The sequence below is a fragment of the Typopeltis vanoorti genome, chromosome 8, assembly GCF_054136105.1.
Source record: "Typopeltis vanoorti isolate ZY-2024b chromosome 8, IOZ_Tvanoo_1.0, whole genome shotgun sequence".
NCBI lineage: Eukaryota > Metazoa > Arthropoda > Arachnida > Uropygi > Thelyphonidae > Typopeltis > Typopeltis vanoorti.
In genome coordinates, this window is record NC_143556.1 from 2,402,133 (window position 1) to 2,426,210 (window position 24,078).

At 37.9% G+C, this 24,078-nt stretch overlaps 1 protein-coding gene across 4 annotated transcripts in view; it reads right to left on the minus strand.

Annotated features, from left to right (window-relative positions):
* Positions 1 to 24,078, minus strand: part of LOC150103677 (ras GTPase-activating protein raskol-like) — a 770,313-nt gene that overhangs the window by 596,893 nt on the left and 149,342 nt on the right. For all 4 annotated transcript variants that reach the window (XM_090396487.1, XM_090396486.1, XM_090396489.1 and 1 more), the window contains 2 exons: positions 2,981 to 3,066; positions 2,805 to 2,859 (listed from right to left, as the gene is read on the minus strand). In XM_090396487.1, the coding sequence (XP_090252613.1) occupies positions 2,805 to 2,859; positions 2,981 to 3,066 (141 nt within the window). The remainder of the gene's footprint in view (positions 1 to 2,804; positions 2,860 to 2,980; positions 3,067 to 24,078) is intronic.

A 24,078-nucleotide genomic window follows, 5' to 3' on the forward strand; every position in this document is an offset into this window, starting at 1 on the left:
TTGTGCTTCCTAGGAAGGACCTCCCACAATGAGTCTTTTGACTCCATGGAGGCCTGAATAATAATAATGATAAAATAATTATATGAATAAGCTAGGTAGTAATTTGTTATGTCTATACACAAATGCCAGGGACCTCAAGGGGTTGAGTTTGTTACTTTATTGAATACAATGTGGCCTAAGATTGCTGGCATTAATGAAACCTGGCTATCAGAATCAGATGGCTATACTATTTTTAGGAATGACAGAAGGGATAGGAGAGGGTGGAGAGACAACTAATGATATCAGATGACTTAAGACCAGTTAGGGTAAAAATGCAAGAAAATGATGATGGTAATAGTGTCCCATGTAGTGGTGAGTTTCTATCTGGTGTGAAGTGAAGGCTAACAGAATGAAATATATGGTGGGGTGTTGCAACAGACCTGGAAGGTGAGCTGTGGAGATGGAGAAATGCATTGCCAATTTAGCCTTATGGGTACTAAATGAGTGATCATTATGGATGACTTTAATTACCGAAACATTGATTGTGTAGAATAGAAATCTCATGATAAGAATGAAGAGGAATTTATTGAATTGTTGTGAGACAATCTTCTCAAACAGCATGCGAAAGAAGGAACTCAAGGCCAAAGAGTGTTGGATTTGTTCATAGATTCAGACAGGGTAGTCTCTGTTAAGAATATGACTATTATTAAAAGAACATGAGACCACAGTAATAATTTTTAATTAATAAAGGTACAGATATTTCATACTAAAACTAATAGTACATTTTCAGTGTCACACAAACAGTTATAGGAATGGAATACAAGTAACGAAGATTTGGTGGATCACCTATTAAAATGTAATTGTTGCCGAGTGCTAGGAAATGAAAGAAATTAATAAATAATTAATCTTTAAGATAAGTGTTTTTTTATTGATTACATAAAATGAAAGTCTCCCAAATCTTCGAGAGAGAGAGAGAGAGAGAGAGAGAGAGAGAGAGACAATCATTTTGATTTAAATTCAGTCGGTGTAAAATAGCTTTACAACTTTCTTTAAAAAGGCATTCATATTTGAACCTGCATCTATGGAGGAGAATAGCTTTATCCCACTGGATATTATAAGTAGTGTTAATACTGTGTTGTGCTAGACCAGACTTCTGAGGTTTCTTGTATTCAATATAATATTGATGTTCCTTAATTCTTTTTTCCACAGAACGGCCAGTTTGTCCAAAATAAGAAACATCGCATTCACATGGTATTTGGTAAACGCCAACCAAAGATAGAGATAATAGTTTATCCTTTGTAGAAGGCAATAAAGAGGAAATTTTATTGGTACTTTTTCAAAATTCTACCTATAGGTTCTGAGATTCCTGGAATGTAAGGGATTGGAACTCTGCGGATCGTTGAAAAAACCTTAGGTATTGGAACATAAGATTCAATTATCTGTTGGATTTGATTGAGGTTGTAATTATTTGATTCCATTAACTTTTTAATGATGGAAAGTTCTTGTTGTAAGATTACTGGAGAAGAGTAAACTTTATGTGCTCTATTAATTAGAGATTTAAGAATGCCAAATTTTTGAGATGTGTGGTGAGCAGACTTTTTATGAATGTATCTGCCAGTAAATGTGGGCTTTCGAAAGATGCTTGTAGATAAGGTACCAGAAAAAGTTTGAGTAAGGAGGATGTCCAAGAATGGTAAAGTACCAGAATTTTCTTTTTCCATGGTGAATTGAATTTGTGGGCGAAGGCTATTTATCTGTTGTAGAAATGTGGAAAGCTCATCTTCAGTATGTGACCAATAGCAAAAACATCATCGACATAATGATACCAAAGAGATGATTGAGGATGAATGGATGAAAACATAGTGTCTTCGAATTGTTCCAAAAAGTAGTTTGCCAAAGGTGGAGACAGAGGGCTACCCAGTACCTTCAACTTGTTTGTAGATCTTGTTTTTCCAGCTGAAATAACCTGAATAGATAACAAATTCAAAAATATTTGCGATATCTGGAGGGTAATCTTCATATAATAATTTGACTGTGTCGGATAATGGAATATTGGTAAACAGAGAAACAATGTCGAAACTGACTAACAACTCAGACTCTTTGATTTTTATATCCTTGATTTTTTTCAAGAAAATCTGTTGAATTTTTTATGTAGGATCTGGAATGTCTAGTGAGAGCACTTAAGGAATGTGACAAGACTTTTGCAATTCGATAGGTAGGAGAATCAATGCAGTTCACAATAGGTCACACTGGATAGCCTCCCTTATGGGTTTTCAGGAGTCCATATAGATGGGGGAGTTCTTCCAAAGTAGGTGCATAATTTATCTACGTAATTTGGGTCCCAACTGATAACCTCAGTTGTGGAGAGGGTTCAGAGGAGAGTGACTAAGTTGGTGAATGATGTAAAAAATGCTCCCTGCATTGATAGATTGAGAGCTTGTGAATTGCAGAGGTTGGTTGATAGGTGGAGAAGAGAGAATATGATAGAAACATTTAAGTTACTAAAAAGTTTTTATAAGATTGATGCAGGGGAAATGTTTCAGCTGTGTGATAGTGATGGAAGAACAAGAGGTCATCCGTGAAATTAAGGAAAAGTGTGGTTAACAAGGGTGTGAGAACAAGGTTTTTCTCCTGGAGGGTGGTGAATGAGTGGAATGCATTGTCTGACTCAGTTGTGAGTTCTTCGTCTGTAAATGAATTCAAGAAGAGATATGATAGATATTGTTTTGATAGTTTGGGTCTTCCAAGATGAGTCTACTGACTCCATGGAGATACCCGTAATAATAATAATAATAATAATAATAATAATATTTTCAAATACTCACCATTTCTCCACCAAATGACGACTATTTACAACTGACACTGGTATATTTACAGAACCTAAAAATTATTAAAAACATTTTGTTATTACTACTGTTGTAATAATAAATGTTGATGTGCATTAGTAAAATACAAATCAACAGAGTACATATATATATATATTAACTGAATTCATACTCACCCACAAGACTGGTCTTATCTCTCTTCTTTTTCTTATCTGGCTCTCTGTACAGGCTTACAGTTATATTAGATAAAGATGGCAAATTACTGTAAGATTATGAAAGTCAATTAAATATCTGTTGAATTTGTAAATTTAATGCAAAAAAGTATTAATTTTAAACATTGCCATCATATTCCTGATATTTATCCTTAAAGGATGTGGAGGATATTATGATAATACTAGATGTATAAGTTGCCATTATTGGTATTACTTCCAAGTCTCCATGGACTCCAAAACTCATTGTGGGGAGACAAACACTCACAGAGCCCAATAACTATCATACCTTGCCATGAAGAGATTCACCACGCACTCCAGCAATACATTCCATTCATTAACAATTTCCCATGCTAAAAATAAAATCCCCTTTTCACTTCCCTGCTCACATGACCTTTTACACAGTTTCGAGGGAGGCCTCTGATTCCCTTGCCATTCAGGGTCGTGTGCAATAATTCCACTGTATCTAACTGATAGGTTACTATCACCAACTTACGTCCTATCACTTTTCCTAATACTATTTATCAAGCTCTGCAGAAGAGGTGGAAGATAAGTTGTTTTAGAAAAGAATTAGACATAACTAACATTTGGTGCTGAAATATAAGTTCTTTTTAAAAGTACATAGCAATAATTAGATCATCATTTATGCATTAGTATATGTTCATAAGTGCTTGTTTGTTTAACTACAAGGATTGTGTGCTTAATTGTGTAGTTTTCCGAGCTTTTAGTTTGGTTTTATTGTATACTGTGTTATACATTATGGCACCGATATGTAAAATAAATGAAGGGTGATTTCAATGCATGATTTTCTTTGCTACGGCATGCGCGAAATGTATGTATGTATGCATGCACTGCGAATAAGAGATTAATGGAAAGAGAAAGAAACTGGAGAGCAGGCCTGTTATGTTTGGAGAGTGAATGACAGTATGAGGAGAGTAAAAAGAATGATAGCAGCGAGTTGAAAGACAAAATGCGTGAAAATATGAATGGTGGGGTTGATGATACAAGTGGAATGAGTGACTGCAAGAATGAAATATTGGAAAATGAACAGAATGACCAGATGATAATGGAAAAGACAGCATGCTTATGTGGAGTTAAGATGGCATGTTCTGCAAGTTCAGACTGGTCAGGTTCAAGGTATTGAATATAAGACTGGTGTTCTTCTGGCTGAATAGCAGATCTTCCTGTTTGTCCAAAATAAGATAATCCACAAGAGCAAGGAATCTGGGTAAACACCTGGATAATTAAGATGTGGAAGCTTGTCCTTAGGAGAAATGAGAAAGGGAGATTTTTCTGAACGATCGAAAGGCAACAAAAATATTCAGTGGTTTAAAACTTTTGCTATACGTTCACTAATGCCTTGTACATAAAGGATAGGAATGCGCATTACTTCTTCTGTGTTTGAAGAGGAAGACATACTACTCAAAGCTCTTTTGATGAAGGAATTCTTATATCCATTAGATAGAAAGGAAGAAGTAATATATTGCAGTTCTTTCTGTAATAGATCGTCTGAAGAACAAAAGGGGTGGGCCTGATGAACCAATGTTTTAATAGTTCCTGCCTTTTGAGTGGGACGGTGATGAGATTCAGCATGGATATAATGGCCTGTATGAGTCTTCTTTCTATAGACTGAGAAATGTAGGTTACCATCTGGTCGGTGAAGAATTAGAAGATTTAAAAAAGCTAACTGCTTATTTGATTCTACTTGTAGGGTAAACTGGATCCTTAGATGAAGTGCATTTAACTTAGTGAGAAACTGTTGAAGTTCACCAGACGAGCCATTCCATATAGCAAAAATATCATCGACATATCTGAACCAATGAGTAGGTCTGGGAGAAATGTTGTCAAAGATACGTTGTTCAAAATGTTCCATAAAGAAATTGGAGATAGCAGGAGAAAGAGGATTGCCCATTGCTGTTCCTTCAATTTGTTGATACAACTTATTTTTAAAGGAAGAATAACCAGAGTGTATTGCAAAATCAAATATTTTTACAATGCGCATTCCTATCCCTTATGTACAAGGCATTAGTGAATGTATAGCTAAAGTTTTAAAACCACTGAATATTTTTGTTGCCTTTCGACCATTCAGAAAAATCTCCACCTTTCTCACTTCTCCTAAGGACAAGCTTCCACATCTTAATTATCCAGGTGTTTACCAGATTCCTTGCTCTTGTGGATTATCTTATTTCACAAAAACAGGAAGATCGGCCTCTATTCGACTAGAACAGTGATGGTAAACCTTTTTACCCAGGTGTGTCAAACATCTTTTTTTTTAAATATTGACGTTGTTGATGTGCCACTTGCATACATGCATTATAAATTTAACTACATAATCATTGATGGTGACTTATACATATCATATTAGGCTATTTATATAAATTTAACTACATAATCATAGATGGTGACTTACACATATCATATTAGGCTATTTATTTAATAGGACATTGATATAAAATCTATGAATTCATATTATACAATTAATTTAATAAAGTGAAATTACAAACTTACATTACATTTAATGACTTTTCTGTTGCTGAGTACTGGAAGAAAGTTGCTTTATAGAAGAGCTATAGTGTGGTCTGATCAGGATCTTATACAATGGAATGATAACTCTTTTATCTCTGCAGGTCAGCATCCTTCTCATTATTGCAGTGATCCTCTGTGTTACCTTCACCACCTTTGCAATATGTCCCCTAAATTTCAGGTTTCTATCAATCATCAACCCCAGATCTCTTGTCTCCCCAACTTCCTCCAGTATAACTCCTCCCATAGAGTATGCAGCATCCCATCGATGTTTCCCAAACCTCAAGACCTTACATTTTGCTGTGTTAAACTGACATCCCCATTCATTTGCCCATATATCTAGCTTATTCAAATCCTCTTGCTGGGCTACCACATCTGCACTATTACTACTAATAATCCTTCCCAGCTTCGCATCATCCACAAATAACTGAATATCCCCTTGCAATCCACTGGCAATGTCATTGATATAAAGGTTAAACAATATAAGTCCTAGTACTGAGCCCTGTGGGACCCCACTTGTAACCTTCTGCCTCCTTGAAACTGTTCCACCATACACAACTCTCTGATACCTATCAGACAGCCAATCCTGAATCCAGTTGACCAATCTGACATCCAGACCCATGTGCTGCAACTTAAATATCAGCTTATCATGTGGCACCCTGTCAAATGCCTTCGCTAAGTCTGAGAAAATTGCAGTATATGCCTTTCCCTCATCTAATGTTCTTGTAACTTTATTATAAAAGGCTAGCATATTGCTAAAACAAGAGCGTCCTTTCACAAATCCATGTTGACTCTCACGGATAACATCACCCTCAGCTGACCAATGCTGTATCCGGTCCCTCACTACTTTCTCCAAGTTCTTAACAACTACTGATGACACACAAACTGGCCTATAATTAGACACTTCCAGTCTGTTACCACCCTTATGCAATGGCACTATCTTACCTTCCTTCCATTCCCTGTGCACCTTTCCCGCAGCCAGACTTTCATTGAAAAGCCAGGTTAAAGCCACCGTCTGTTCCCTAGCATATTCTCTCAAAACTCATGGTGAAATACCATCCAGTCCCAAACCGTTAGTGAAACACACTCTCCTCCTGTACCTCTAAACCTCGAACCTGCCCTATCCTTCTAGCATTAAAACTGATTCCTCCAGGATGAAATACTCCAATAAAGTGTTCATTGAACAATTCCACTATATCCTCTGCATCAGTCACTCTATTCCCATTTTTATCCCACAATATCATTCTTCCACAGTCATTTCTCCTCTTACAGGTCACATAGCTAAAAAATTCCCTAGGATTTTCTTTGGATCTCAGGGCCAATCTCCTCATATTGCAGTTTCGCTTTCCTTACCACACTAGTCACTCTTCTGGCCTGTGTCCTATATTCTTCATGAATCTTCTCTTCACCTGTCTCCTTATATCTCTTCCATAGCCTCTTTTTCGCATGCAATTCCTGTTTAATATTGTTTGTCATTCCCTTTACTCCAAATTGTGTCCTCTTCTTCACTCATGGTATACAACTTACTATTGCTGCTAACAAATATTCTTTCACAATTTCCCACGCACTAATGATATCCCGGCCTTCCAATTCCTCCCTCCATGAAACTTCCTGAAGTTGACGGCTAAGACTATTATAATCACCTGCTTTATAATTCCACATAATTTCCCATCTCTTTGATACTCCTGCATGTCTATTCATTTTCCAAGTCAAAACCATATGGTCACTCTCTATAACTGGTGGGATTGATGTCATCTCAGTTATTATCAACTCTTCTGATGCTATAACCAAATCCAAAACTCTTGAACCTCTTGTTCCCTCTGTTACATGTTGCCTAAGACAATTGTCCCTCAAGCATTCTAGAAATTCCATTCCCCTATTGCTACATGCATCTTCCTCTCCCCAATTTATACTACTGTAGTTAAAATCTCCCATAACAATCATTCTTCTTCTTGCACTTGCCAAACTTAACTGTCTAAACATCTCCTGGTCCCCATCCTCTGTGCTCCTGGGTCTGTAACAACACCCCACTAAATATCCTGTCTTGCCCACCTCTACCTCACACTATATGCTCTCAAAATCATTAGTGTCCCAGCCTTCCAAAGCCTCCACTCTTAGAGGACATAGGTCATCACTTATCATAAGCAGTACTCCATCACCATACTTTCCTTTCCTATCTTTCCAAAAAATACTGTACCAAGCAACTTCTATTCCTGTTATTATATCCTTTTCTGTCAACCACGTCTCAGTGATCCCAATAATTTTTGGGCAAGCGGATGCTATCTGCACCACCGATTCCTCTCCCTTATTTCCAGATACGCCTGGCATTAGTATAAAGCATATAAATGCCATTGTTTAGATGTCTGGAGTAATTACTTTGAAAAATTGCTAAATGAAACAAGCAGTGTCAGCATGATGATAGAAAACTCCCAACAGGAATGCAGTCAGGAATACTAATCCATGCTTGAAGGAGAAAAAGTCATCAAAAACCTCAAATGTGGAAAGACAGCTGGAGTAGATGAAATTTGACCAGCAATGCTCAAATATTGAAGTATAAAAGTTTTAGAGTGGCAGCATTGCATAATTTGGAAGGACTGTTCAGAGGGTCAAATTCCAGATGATTGGAGCAGAGCTCTCATAGTACCCATCTATAAAAAGGGAAATAAAACTGAATGCGAGAATTACAGAGGTATTTCCCGAATAAGTGTGCCTGGTAAGATTTATGCAAATATACTTGAGAAAAGGCTAAGAAAATTGTGGAAGGGAAGTTTGGTGAAGAACAAGTAGAGGTTGTCAGGATCAGATTTTCACTTTAAGGCAAATAGTTGAGAAATCTTGGGAATATAACAAGGAATTGTATTTAAGTTTTGTTGATCAAAAAAAAAAAAGTCATATAACAAGATGTCAAGAGGAAAGCTCTTCCAAACGCTACAGTTATATGGTGTAAACGGCATATTATGTCAAGCAATACATAGTCTCTATTTAAGCTATAAGTCAGCAATTAGAATTGATGGTTGTACAGGAAGATATTTGAGTTAAGATCAGGTGTGTCACAAGGGTGCACATATCTCCACTGTTATTCATTATCTATTCCATTATGGAACACATTATGAAGCAAAGTAGCATTAAATCTGATATTAAAATTGGTGATGTTAATCTTAGCTCTTTAATTTATGCAGATGATGTTATACCTCTAAATCAATCCAGAACAAGCATGCAAGATTTCCTGACTAAATTGAATAACTGTTGTAATAAATTTGGTATGAAAATCAGCAATAAAATGACAAATACAATGAAAATTCCATTGTAAAAAAGCCCTGATCAGCCCACACAATGACAAATACAATGAAATTCCATTGTAAAAAGCCCTGATCAGCCCACACCTGGACTATTATTCTCAAATTTGGTCTATTGAATTGAATGGGAAAAATTAGCTGTGGAAAGGGTGCAGAGGAGGATAACGAAGATGGTATCAGATATGTACAAATGTTATTTATGAAGACAGGCTGAGGGAATGTGGAATGCAGAGTTTGGTAGATAGAATAAGGAGAAGTGATATGATTGATACTTTTAATCTGTTGAGAGGTAGTTACAGTGTTGACACTGGGGAAGAGCTTTTGTTTGGTAGAACAGCAGGAAAGAACAAGGACAAGGGACCATCCCTGAAAGTTACAAAAGGAAACTGTGAGCAAGAGGGTGAGGAGTGGTTGCTTTGAATGAAGGGTGGTTGAACGGTGGAATGCATTGTCTGATAGAGTAGTGAGAGCACGGATAGTTAGTGATTTCAAGGAGTGGTGTGATAGAATTTGTGCTTTATAGGATGAGCCTCCAATGATGAGTCTTGTGACTCATGGACACTTCAATCATAATAATAATAATAATAATAATAAAATAGGCAGAAACATTGAAAACATAAACTGCATCATCCTGAACGGTGAATTTATAGAACAAGTGAAATTTCAAGTATTAATCCCAATGTTTAGTGAAGATGGTAAATTAAATATGGAAATAGTTGTTGGAAGTTTTCCATTTGGTTATATTATAAATTAAAGATACCAAGGAATTATATACTTGGTTTAATCCTTTATCCAATTGTAAGCAAAGAAAGTTTGCACCTGAAGTATTTTCAGAACTGCAGCAACTCGTATATAGAAACTAATGAGAGTTCACATCACTTGCCTTAGTATTCCATAACAAAGCACATCACGTTGCAGACATGTATAATGCTATGCATTATGGGAAGGGTCACTGCCCAGACCAGTTTCCCTGTATTAAGTGCAGGGTTACCTCTCCAAAAACTCATTGAATCCTCCGGATCATCCAACAATGAGCGACCCGAAGGATCAAAACTTGCCATTGTTCCCCTCAGTAACAGGCTCACCCTGTCACTGAGAACTCTCAGCATTTGGCTCAACCCAACCCAGTGGTAGGCTCACCCCACCACTGAGCAGAACTGCTCATATTTCATCTGAGGGGTGACAGCAACAGCCATGCCTCAGTTAACTTCACGGGCTACAGCATTGCCATCCACTACCCCTCTACCTGGGTAATAGCAACATCCGAGCCTCAGAACTTTATTGGCTACAGCATTGCATCCATCACCCAAGCTTCCAACCAGTTTCGACTCTTAGGGGTTTCATCAGTGGGAGCCAGACTCAGAGGCAATACTATGGTTGAAGTAATGCATAAGTCATATTTTCATATACGAGTAGCCAGAAGGTGTCACACCTTATTATTAAATACTCTAGATTAGAGATGGTTGTTGGAAGTTTTTCCATTTGGTTATTTTATAGATTAAAGATACCAAAAATTTATATACTTAGTTTAATCATTTATCCAAGTGTAAGGAAACAAAATTTGCACCTGAAGTATTTTAAGGACTGGGGCAACTCGTATATAGAAGCTAATGACTTCACATCACATGCCAGATCTGGGTCTGGCTCCCACTGATGAGACCTCAATAAAGGTCAAATCTGATCTGGGTAGTGACCCTTCCCACAATGCACAGCATTATAAATGTCTGCAAGGATATGTGCTTTGCATTATGGAATACTAAGGCAAGTGATGTGAAGTCATTAGCTTCTATATACAAGTTGCCTCAGTCCTGAAAATACTTCAGGAGCAAACTTTGTTTGCTTACACTCGGCAGGCTAGTTGGCCAAGTGGTTAGTGTACCCGCTCTCCAGCCAAAAGGCTGCGGGTTCGAATCCCTCAGTGGGCATGGATGTTTGTGATTGTTTGTGAAAATATTAGTGGTGGTCAGCGGTAGATGGCATTGGTGGTTTTGGTAATGGAGACGGAGAGTCGTGGAGTACATGCTTTCCCTCGATGAGTTTTCGGACTCCCTGGAGGTGTCACATAATAGTAATAGTAATAATAAAGGATTAAACCAAGAATATAATTTCCTAGTATCTTTAATTTAAATATGGAAATAGACAACAGAATTAACAAGCTGGTATGGTAGGAAGTAAGTCAGTTGAATAAATTTATATGGAATAAGAAAGAAATTACTCAAAAACACTACATTAGCAGCATTGAAGACAGTGTTCAAACTAATTTTACCTTATGCATATGAGAGCTGGGCTAGAAATAAAAGATTTGATCAAAGACTGGAGACCTCTGATATGAGAGTTCTGAGAAAGATTAGTAGAGTGAACAGATGGCATCAATGGCAGTATCACGTTAAAAACGATGATATTAGGAAAGAACTTGCCATTGTTATCATTCAGGAATGTGTTAGTAGAACTAAATTCAGGTGGTATGGTCAATTAAACAGAGAGGGAGAGGAAAGATTAGATGCAGTATGCCAAGATGTAGATGCATTAATACAGTATCAATGGATCTATATGCATCTAAAATGCACTTTAATAGACAGAAATAATATAAAATCTGAAAATATTGGAATCTTGACAGATAACAGATTAATTTGGAGAAAAAATTCTGATCAGAAATTAGTCATGATTTAACTTTTTCATGTAGTACTATCATAATTATCCTGTACACTCTCTGAGGGTATATTATTACTATTATTATTATTATTATTACTTGACACCTCCAGGGAGTCCAAAGACTCATTGAGAGATAAACATCAGGAATTTGATGATGATAATGATGATATGTGGAATAACAAAGTGGGTGATTATAACAAGCTGAGGAATTAGCTATCAGCAGTGCCATAGTATATGAATCTGGAGGAGGGAAGGAGGGAGAGAGAGTGGTGGTAATGCATGGGAGGTAGTCAAGTGGTGTGTTAAGAAAGCATTATCATAATGATTACCTTGAATCAGGTGGGAGTTAGATGGATGATTAACATTATTAAGCAGAAGTTACAGAAAAAGAAAAAGTTGTGAAGGGAATATAAAGGAAAAGATGAGCAGTACAAGACACTGGCAAGAAGGGCGACCTATATGGTAAGGAAGGACAAAGCTAATTATGAAAATTAACTATGAGGCCAAAAGACATTCTGAAAAATTCTTTCACTATGTGCCAAGTAAAAGGAGCAATAACTATGGAGGGATGTGCACATCATATAAAGTGCATGCACCATCAGCACTTTAAAAAGTGCTGATGGTGGTTAGGTAACAGAAGCAAACCAATTAGTTGAATTACTGAGCGAACATTTTGCAGGGGCTTACCATCTTGGTGGAGATATTGCAATTGTATATGTGACACTGACTGATGGAAGAACAGGGATTAAAGACACAATTCAGGACTGGATGGATAGGAATATGATATTTTATAAGGTACAACATGGTTTTGTGAATGGTAGGTCTTGCCTTAATAATTTACTTACTTTTTTTATAATAAAGCAAGAATGGAAGTAGATAAAGGAAACAGCTACTCAGTGAAGTGATGTTGAACTTTGCAAAGGAATTTGACAGGATTCTGTATTGAACTCTGTTGCATAAATTGAAGTAAATGGGGATGGATATGAAATTGGTGATTTGGTTTAGAGATTGGCTGATGGACAGATATCAAAGAGTAGTTTATGGAGGAGTTGAGTCCAGGGGAAGGCAAATAACTTGGGCACGTGGCGGTGAATTTGAGCTGTGCAGAAGAAAGTGATTTTTAATCGGTGAATAGTCCGCTTTTTCCCCCGTTTTTCTACGTTTTTGAGTGCTAAATTGTTTCTCTGAATACGAGTGTACTTCAGTGGTTGTTTTTTGGAAGTTAGTTGCTGTCGCGATATAATATATTTTGGTACCGTCGGAATCGAACGCGTAACGGTGGAAGACAAAACGAAGCTAAGTTACTGTATTTAGTTATATTTCATTTTATTTAATTATATTTAGTACTTAAATGTTCTGATGTTTGTACTTTTTTTCATCTTATTTATTAATTGAATAATTATTAAAGATTAGGGTATAATTTGACAAAACACGTCACAGATAATAATGGCACCTGTGCGAAGGAAAATGGCGGCCAGTAATGAAGGTTCGCCATCGTTATCAAAGAACGGTAGCATAAAAGAAATGAGTCAGTGTACTAGCTGTGAAATGAACGCTTTGCGGAGTGCGGTCAGATGATAATAAAGGATTGAATGTGTGTAGAAAATGTAGGGTTAATGCGGAATTGAAGTGTATTTCGGATCGTGAGTGTGATATTTTTGTCAACCTTCAGAATGAAGGAAACAGGGATATGACAGGAAACGGCAAGGTTGTACATGAAAATTGTGAGAGTGTGAATGTAGAAAGTGTGAATGATAGTATAAATGGTTTCTCAGAGAACAAAAAAGATGAGATAGATGCATTGAGTGAGATCGCGTTGTTGAATAGTGCGATAGAAAAAGCAAAACAGCAGCTAGAGTGCATGAACAAAAGTAGACTGACTGAACCAACCAATAATAAAAGGTATGACAGGAAAAATAGACGTATGAATGTGAACATGAACAAAATGAAGGATAGAGTGCTGTATGGAGACTCGTTAGTACGAGGTGTGTTAGTAGAGGATTTGACAAAATCGTACCAACCTGGTGCGACCATAAAGGACGTAACTGCGTCTATTAGAGAGCAAAAGGAAAGGGTGAAAGAAATGATTGTTGTGGCAGGTACGAATGATTTGAAAGGAGATAAAATGGAAATGATAGAAGACCTGAATGAATTGTTTGAGGTAGCAAAAGAAAAGAGTGAGAGAGTTAGAATGATTAGTCTTTTGCCACGGTATGACAGTGAAATGTTTAAAAGGAGGGCTATAATTGCAAATGACTTTATGCGTGGGTTATGTATGACGAGTGGTGTGGAATTTGTGGATGTGTGGAGTGAGTTTGATGGGCGAAAGGATCTATACAAGATGGATGGCTTGCATTTGAATGGTTACGGTGTAAGAAGACTTGAGAAAGTGTTGCTGAATGTAGTGGATGTGCAAACTCAGGGAAACTAGATTTGTTAGGGGGGGAGTAGAGATACAGTCCTTATGGAGGCAGTTGAATGTAAGAATGAATATAATATGCCAGAGCAAATAAGGACAACAAATCTGAGTGGGATAGTTAATATAAGGCATCAAGGTAGGGTTGGGGCTAATGGGGGTCTTAAATTCATGTACACTAATACTAGGAGTATTAGGAACAAGAAGGAAGAGTTTTTGGCCATGGTTGGCACTTCCAGACCACAGGTTATAGGTATTACTGAAACATGGCTGACTGTAGATGATATAACTAGTGGGATTGAATGTGATGGGTATAGTGTGTTCAGGAATGACAGAGAGAATAAAATGGGGGGAGGAGTATTGTTGATGATAGCTGATGAGCTCCAGCCAAGGAGAATAGAAGTTGAATTGCAGGATACAGAAAAGAGCACATTTGAGGCCATTTGGTGTGAGATTGTGGCTAGCAGAACTAAATATACAATTGGGTGCTGCTATAGACCAGGTGATGGAAAAGATGGTGGTGACAGTATGCACAAGCAAATAGAAGAAATGGGTGGAAGGAGGGTGATTATTATGGGAGATTTCAACTATGGTCGCATTGATTGGAGTGAGGAGAGGACACACGGGAGGAAGGAACTGGATTTTATGCGGTTATTAAGGGATAACTATCTGCGACAGCATGTAATGGAAAATACTAGGGGTCAGAGAGTGCTTGACCTAGTAATTACATCTGAGGATTTGGCTGTAACAAATATGACCACATTGCCACCAATCGGTGAGAGTGATCATAGGGTCTTAACTTGGGAGGTGGCTAAAGGTGTAGAATTTTCAATTAAGACAGGGTACATGTGGAATTATCGGGCTGCAAAGTATGACAAGCTTAGGAGTTTGATTGGTTCAGTGCCATGGCATGTACAACTGCAAGGACTAGAAGTTGATAGTGCATGGGAGGTAGTTAAGAAGTGCTTGCATGAAGCAATGGCTGACTGTATACCTAGAGTCCGAATAATAAATCAAGTAGGGGTTAAATGGATGAATAACACCATTAAGCTTGAGTTGCAAAAAAAGAAACAACTATGGAGGGAATTTAAGGAGAAGGGTGACCGGCAGGCACATGAACGGTATAAAGCACAGGCCAGAAGGGTGACGAGTATGGTAAGAAAAGCAAAAAAGGATTACGAAAGAACATTGGCCATGCAGGCTAAAGAGAATCCTAAACAGTTTTTTAGATATGTAGCAAGTAAAAGGAAAAATGTACATGGCAGATTGATTTTAAAGAATGCCGATGGTAGGGAGGTAACTGAATCAGTTGAGATAGTTGAGTTACTGAGTGAGCACTTTGCAAAAGTATATCATCCAGGTGGTGACATTGCAGAAACGAATAAACCAGTAGATTATACGGGTATTGTGGTTAATGAAGTGGAGGTGAGTAGTCTATTGCATAACCTCAATGTCAATACATCTGTGGGATTGGATGGTATACCAGCTCGTGTTGTACGAGAAGCAGCTAAAGAATTGTCAGTACCCTTGACCATTTTGTTTAATTTGAGTCTCGGGTCTGGGTTAGTCCCGAGCGGGTGGAAAGAGGGGAAAATAGTTCCACTGCATAAAGGTGGTTCCAAGACTGCTGTAGTAAATTACCGACTGATTAGCATATCAGGAATCATTGTCAAGGTCTTAGAGAAAATAGTCAAGAGGAAAATACAAGATTGGATAGAAGAAAATGGGATACTGTATCGGGGACAGCATGGTTTTGTGAAGGGTAGGTCATGCCTCAGTAACTTGCTCACATATTATAACACGGTGACGGCTGAACTGGATAAGGGTAATGGGTTTACGGTGATTCTACTGGACCTTGCCAAGGCCTTTGACAGGATTCCACATGGAATTCTAATCAGTAAATTGCAGCATATGGGAATGGACATAGGGTTGGTGAGATGGATAGGAGGGTGGTTGACGGAGAGATATCAGAGAGTGGTTTACTCGGGAGTAGAGTCCACAAGATGGCCTGTGACTAGTGGTGTGCCACAAGGATCTGTTCTTGGACCACTGCTGTTTAATTTGTTCATAAATGATATAGGAAATGATCTGAGAGGAACAGTTCATTTGTTCGCAGATGATGCGAAGTTGGGTAGGGCAATAGTGAATGCAGATGACGTCAAAATTTTGCAGGATGATTTGGATAGATTGGAGGTCTGGGCTAAGGAGAATGGATGTCAGTTTAATGTGGCAAAATGTAAGGTTATGCATTTTGGGGTGAAAAGATTGGCGGCAGTTTACTGCATTGGTGGAACCGTGCTCCAGGAAATTGATGAGCCACGAGATTTAGGAGTGTTGGTAGATAAGGAATTGAAATTTAGGGGACACATTGCAAAAGTGACCAAAACAGCTCATCAAATCACTTGGTTGCTGAAGAATACGATGACAAGCAGAGACAAGCAGGTTATTGTTCCTCTGCATCGAGCCTTGATAAGACCCCATCTAGACTACTGTGCTCAGATTTGGTCACCTAGGTTTCTTCTTGATGGGGAGGAGGTGGAGAGGATCCAGAGGCGAGTGACCAAGATGATAGCAGGTCTGTGGAATGAACCGTATGAGAACAGGTTGAGGATTTGTGGGTTGCAAAAATTGGTTGATAGGCGGAGGAGAGGAGATATGATTGAGACATTCAAATTACTGAAGGGTTTCTATAAAATTAATTCAGAAGATATTTTTGAGAACAGGGCTGGTTGTGGGAGGACTAGGGGACATCCATGGAAACTGGGCAAAAGTGTGGTTAGTAAAGGTGTTAGAGCTGGGTTCTTTACTTTTAGAGTAGTGAATGAGTGGAATGCGCTCCCTGAGTCTGTGGTGGATGCTGTGACAGTGAATGAGTTTAAGGCGAGGTATGATAGATACTGTATGAATGTCAAATAGTTGTGATGAATATGATTTGGGGCCTCCCTCGATGAGTCCAATGACTCCCTGGAGTTGCCCGTAATAATAGTAATAGTAATAGTAACTTGTGGTGTACCACAGGGCTTAGTACTTGGTCCTCTGTTCTTTCGCATCAAATCAATGACAGGAAATATTCAGTTTTTTGCTTATGGTACCAAACTGGGAAAAGCAATGGCATATGAAAGTAATGTAGAGATCCTGCAGAAATGACTTAAATAGATACAGTATGGGCAAAAAGTGTTAGGATGACTAGATTTTTTACTTGGAGGGTGGTTTCCAGAGGTAGTTGTGAGTGCTTTGTCAGTGAATGAATTTAAGGAGAAATATGATAGCTATTATGTTAATAATGGCTAACAGGTGAATAATTGATCTCCTGCAATGAGTCCTCTGACTGATTATAATTATTGATCTATTTTAAGTGTATGTTTGGTTGTTTGTAAGAGTTGTAGAAACATGGACAATTTGAATATGCATAATTTTGTTCGCTGCAGGTTGTGAAAAATATATTTGATTGTGAAGGGAAAGTAAAATATGTTTGTGTTTTGTTTTCTCCTCCTCATAGTAACCCTACCAGGAGGTAATTTATTTCCTACATGCTCAGCTGCATACAATGCACATATTACACGTAGCTTCTAAATAACTGATTCCTATCCTTCCCAACCATCTCCTAGGATGGGTTGAGTCCTCTAATGAGGGGCCTACAACAAATTAATGCAGCTATTTCATCACTCCTCTGCTGCATCTCTTAAGGGCAATATTCATGTTTATGGGGCCTGTTTGCTTGTTCTGGGTGACGATAAACCTGAGTTTCCAGGTGAAAAAAAAAAAAACCTATGAGACTGGCTAACTCACATTTTCATTGAAAAAGACCAGATAAAGGTTCCTCATGTAACTGATGGGAATCGAACCCAGGTCTTTCCAGCACAATGGGTTTCATCTATATTGACTGAGCTATGGAGGCTCTCAATAACTGATTAGCATTTTTATTTATATTTTTGTATCAATATTCATATTTACATTTATAGTTTTACATCTATACAAGATGGTATCAAAAAGTTTCGAGACTAGCTCTGTTTATGAGAAATTACTTTATTTATCTATGTTTACACACTATCACCTTCAAAATAGTCCCCTTGCATATCAAAACAGGCTCCCAGAGTTCTTGCCACTTCTGGAATGTGTCCTGGAAGTCTTCTTTTCGGAGCATGTCAAGCACCTTCTGCAATTCATGATAGATCTCTGCAATGATGTCAAAACGGTGACCTTTGAGCTGGATCTTCATCTTCGGGAAGAGGGCAAAGTCTGCAGGAGCCAAATCTGGTGAGTAGGGTGGGTATGGAAGTGAGATCATGTTGTTTCTGGTGAGAAACTCGCATGTGAGGAGAGCTCGGTGACAGGGTGCATTGTCATGGTGGAGCATCCAGTTTTTTACGCACCACAGATCTTTTCGCTTTCACCGAATGTCCTCCCTCAGATGCCTTAAAACCTGGCAGTAGAACTCGCTATTGACAGTCTGGCCTCTGAGGATGAATTCTCGATGCACAATGCTGCTGCAAATGTCGAAAAAGACATTTGCATAATGTCTTTTTCATAAAATGAGCATGCACTTGGTCGAGCTGCGGATTGCCTCGCCTTTTTCGGTTGTGGAGATGATGGGCACTGTGAAGACTGTTGCTTCATCTCAGGGTCGTACCATACACCCAAGTTTCGTCACCGGTAATGATATTTGAATTTCACGTTTTTTCAAACGTGAATTTCACATTTTCTCTTTGTTCTAACTTGCTGTCCATGATGAAATCGCAGATGTGGTAACGCAGGTGGTCAGAATAGCATCAGTTGCACAGCTCCCGATGTATACACAGGACAATGTCTTTTGGTACACTGACTTATGAAGGTAGGTGCTCCCTGTGACTGTGCGTGCAGCCTTGTGCTGCCATCTGTTGGAGTGTTACAAACCTAGTCTCGAAACCTTTTGATATCACTTCATATATTTGCATTTTAACATTCATATTTACATACTGTATATATTTACATTTATAATTTTATATTTACATATTTTACACTATATAATCCAAACATTATGAGTAGTTTTATATTAAATTACAATGACTGGAAGTTTATCCTATTGACAAAATGAAATAATTTTGAGTAATGCTTTTGGATAAATCTCTGTTTTAACACTGGCCACTTGTCTCCTGAAGTGATGACAATGCATTGTATTAGGGGCATCCAGATGGAGTCCAGTAGCTGTCAATCATAGAGTTAGTGATTAACAATTTGTAGAAGGTGTGAACATGTCCGTAAGGTTATGTGCTGTGCATTACAAGATACTAAGGCAAGTGATATGAAGTCATTAGCCTCTATATACGAGTTGCCCTGTCCTGAAAATATTTCAGGTGCAAACTTTGTTTATTTACACTTGAAGCAAGGATTAAACCAAGATTACAATTTCTTGATCTTTAACTTATAGCAAGAAAGACTGTTGCATAAACTGGAGAATGTGGGAGTGGTTTATAAAGTATTGGCATGATAAGAGGATGGTTGAATGACAGATATTAAAAAATGGTATATGGGGGATGTAAGTCTGCAAGATTTTGCACCTTGTTAAAATGGCTAGAGGTGAGTGGGTGCCCAGTACCCACTACCTGGGCAGCAATAACCCATACTTCTTTTTCTTTCTTTAAAAAAAAATTATGGGTTATTGATACCCAGGTGGTAGATGCTGGGCACCCACTCACCTGGGAAGGAGACTATATTCCACAATATATATGGAATACTGATTATAAAAGCAGACTGAGAATTTGTAGACTACAGACTATAGCAAACAGAAGAAAGAGGGGTGATATGACTGAGACTTACAAAGAAAGAGTCATACAGGATTTCAGTGGATGGAATTTTTCATTTTATGGAGGGACAGGGAAAAGATGCAAGAACATTCATACTAGTTGAGAATGCATACAGTCAAGAAGGGGGGGGGGGGATTAGAATGTTCTCTAATAGACAAGTGCCTTGATTGGAATGGACTCTGCCAATGGTTGTGGTGTGTGCAAATAGTGTGAATGGCACCAAAAACTTGTCATAACAAGGCAGTGTCTAAAGCTCAAGTTGTTGCTACTGAGGACAGCGTTTGTCCTGCTTCAGTGATGATGATAATTTATCTGAGGATAAGTTGACATTAGAAATATCTTGATTAAAAGAAATTATTAAAAAATCGACCAGAGAATTGGGAAAGGTAGAAAAATTTTGACTAAACTTAGACAGGAGAAGAAAAAGGATCAGAACAAGAACAGGCAATAAAGTACTGAATTTGGTAATCAAAACATAATAACAACAAGGTAAGTCAGTTAAAATCTAAGAGAAAACAGATATGGTGACTCAATTTTAAAATTTGCACTTGCAAGGGAGTCAACACGTCTAGTTTCCCTGGGAATGAAAATTAAAAATATGACAAACATAATTGAAAAACAAAACAGAAAAGTAAAAGAGATGGTAGTTCTGGTAGGTACTAATAACTTAAGTACTGACAAATATAGTATGAAAGGTCTGTTGGAAGAAGCAGGAAATAAATGTGAGAGAGTAAAAATTGTTGGATTACTACCCAGATATGACAGTACCAAGTTAAGAAGGAGGGTGATGATAGCAAATAATTTCATGTGTACGCTATGTAGAAGATATGGATGTAAGTTTTTAGATGTGTGTGGAGTGTTTGATGGCAAAAAATACTTGTATAAGAAGGATGGCCTGCACTTGATTTCATTTGGCATCAGAAGCCTGGAGAAATTATTTCTTGGTATAAAAACTAATGCAGAGAGTCAAGTAAACTAAATCATCAAGGGAGGAATAGGAAAAATGTGTGTGAAGGTTCAACTATGGTATGCAAACATGATAAAGATACAAATGTCTTCAAACATGGTTATGTATGTAGCAAAGGGGTGGAAAATTTTGCTTTGGGTTTGGACCATTTAAGTATGTCTGGCAAGAGAAAAGAGAAAATTCTATAACAAGACCAAATAGACTACATATCTAATTATAAGAATAAGCTAGGTGGTAATTTATTATGTCTATACACAAATGCCAGGAGCATTAGAAACAAAGGGGTTGAGTTCATTGCTTTATTGAATATGATGTGCTGGCCTGGTTGGTCGAGTGGTTAGCAAATCTGCTCTCCAGCCAAATGGCTGCTGGTTCGAATCCCACCATGGGTATGGATATTTGTGATTGTCTATGAAAATACTAGTAGTCGTGGTGAGTGGTAGATGGCATTGGTGGTGTTTCGTTGTGGTTGGTGTACTGAGTGGTGAAGACAGTTGTAGAGTAGGTGCCCTCCCTCAATGAGTCATTGGACTCCCTGGAGGTGTCAAGTAATAATAATAAAAAGATTGTTGGCATTAGTGAAACCTGGTTATCAGAATCAGATATGGTAAATGGGATTGAGTATAATGAGTATACTATTTTTAGGAATGACAGAAGAGATAGGAGAGGAGGAGTAGTGTACTAATCATGTCAGATGTCTTTCTACCATAACTGGACTTATCCAGTTATGGTAGAAAGACAAATAATGATGATGGTAACAATGTCCCATGTAGTGGTGAATTTGAGTCTATCGGGTGAGAAGTAGAGGTTAACAGAATGAAATATATGGTAGGGTGTTGCCACAGACCTCATGGCTCAGTTGCAGGGGACAAAGAAATGCATCACCAATTTAGTCTCATGGGTATCAAAGAAATGATCATTATGGGTGACTTTAATTTTCCAAAAATTGATTGGGTACAAGAGAAATCTCCTGTTAAGAAAGAAGAGGAATTTATGGAATTGTTGTGGAACAACTTTGTACTGCACGGTTAGCCTAGTGGCTTTGCGCTTCGCAACCATATGCCTGGGGAAGGAGTGTCCCAGGTTCGATTCCCGTTGTAGATGTGAGGAATTTGAGGATCTTCCTCAGGCATAGCCAAGTTAGCCGGTCTTGGGAGTGGTCAGTAGGGTTTTTTCTGCCAGTTTATCTGGCGTTTTTCATCCCACAATCAGGCAAACCAGCCCCGTGAACATACGCCTCTGCATTCAAAAATATACCCCCCCAGCAGCAGACCAGGCGACGGGTCGGTTGGGAGTAGTACTAACAAGAAGTCGCATCTAAAAGTAACACGCAGACCCTGCATAGGAAGCGGGAATAACGCGTAGAAGAAGAAGAAGAAGAAGTTGTGGAACAACTTTCTCAAGCAGCATGTAAAAGAAGGAACTTGATGTCAAAGAGTGTTGGATTTGCTCATAGTGTCAGAAGGGATCTCTGTCAAGAATATGGCTATTTTACCAACAATTGGTGACAGTAATCATACTGTACTTTTTTGGGAAGTATCTAATTGTATTGATGCTCTGAACAGGTTACATGCTGAACTACAAAGCTAGAAACTATGATCAACTTAGGAGAATACTATCTTTGGTCCCATGGTATCAGTTACTGAATGTGAAAAATGTCAGCAATGCATGGAAATCTTTGAAAAAGTGCTTTAAATGAGATGGTATCTGAACGAATCCCTAGTGTTTGAAGAATAAATAGGTAGTGAAATGGATGTGCAACCTTATTAAGCAGAAGATTCGCAAGAAGAAAATGATGTGGAAAGAATATCGTGAGAATAAGAGTGAGAAGGTTATGAAATATATAAAGTTCAGACCAGAAAAGTAATGCGTATTGTGAGGAAAGCTAAATCAGAGTATGAAAAGAAATTGGCCATGCAAGCTAAAGGCAATCCAAAAGAAATTTATCATCATGCTGCAAGAAAGAATGAATGTGGAAGAATAACTTTATTGAATGCAGAGGGTACTTTAGTGTCTGAAGCTAATGAGACTGTTCAGTTAATGAGTGGTCACTTTGCTAAGATCAACCAGGTGTATGTAACATGGTGCACAGCGTTACTGCTACATTGGATGAAGAGTTAGACGTTCGTGAAAATGAGGTTGAAAAGCTGTTGCATAACCTGGATAATAATTTGCCTATAGGGACAGATGGAATATCAGCCCATTTGTTAAAGGAATTCAGCCGAATTGGCTACACCTTTCATATGTTTGTATAACTTGAGTCTAAGCTCAGGAATGACCCTAGAAGAATGGAAGTAAGGTATGATAGTTCCATTGTACAAGGGTGGTGCAAAAACTGATGTATCTAACTACCGACCTATCAGTATCTCTGGTGTGGTAGTGAAGATTTTAGAGACATTGGTAAGAACTCGCATACAGAAATGGGTTGACAAACAAGCTATACTCAGCAAGGAGCAGCATGGGTTTATTAAAGGAAGGTCAGGTTTTAGCAATTTGCTCATATTTTATAACAATGTTATGGCTGAGTTGGATAAAGGGAATGGATACACTATGATAATGTTGGATTTTTCTAAGGCATTTGAAAGGATACCACACAAAAGGCTATTCATAAACTGGAGAATATGGGATTGGAATATAAAATCTTGACTTGGATAAGGGGATAGTTGACAGACAGATATCAAAAAGTGGTATGCAGTGGGTGTGAATCTGTCAGATTTATGGTGACCAGTGGTGTACCTCAGGGTACAGTCCTTGGGCCATTATTGTTCAATCTATACATTAATGACATCGAGCAGAATCTAAAGTCAGATGTACAATTGTTTGCTGATAATGCAAAGTTAGGTAGTGCAATCAGCGATGCTACTCATATTCAGCAATTAAAAAATGATTTGAATAGACTGGAAATTTAGGTAAACGAAATTGGCTATCAGTTTAATGTTAGTAATGCACTTTGGCATTATTAGAGTTCCAGTGGCATATTATATTAGTGGGGTTATGCCACAAGAAACTGAAGATGCAAGGAATATTGGTGTATTGGTGAATAGGTATTTGAAGATCAAAGGTCACATATATGAGTCTTTGGACTCCATGGAGGTGTTACTTAATAATAATAAAATAATAACAATAATATAGTCAAAGTTGCAAATATAACTCAGAAGATAACTGCGATGTTGAAGCCAACCATGACATGTAAGGATAAAGAAGTCATTTTGCCTCTTTATAAGGCTTTGATAAGACCACACCTGAATTATTGTTCACAGATTTGGTCTCCCAGGTTCCAAGGGGATACAAAAGCTGTGGAAAGGGAGAAAAGAAGAGTTACAAAGATTATATCAGGATTATGAGATTTAGATTAGGAGGACAGACTGCAAGTATGTGGACAGCAGACTCTGGTTATAATATAATCAATATATAATATAATGGGGAGA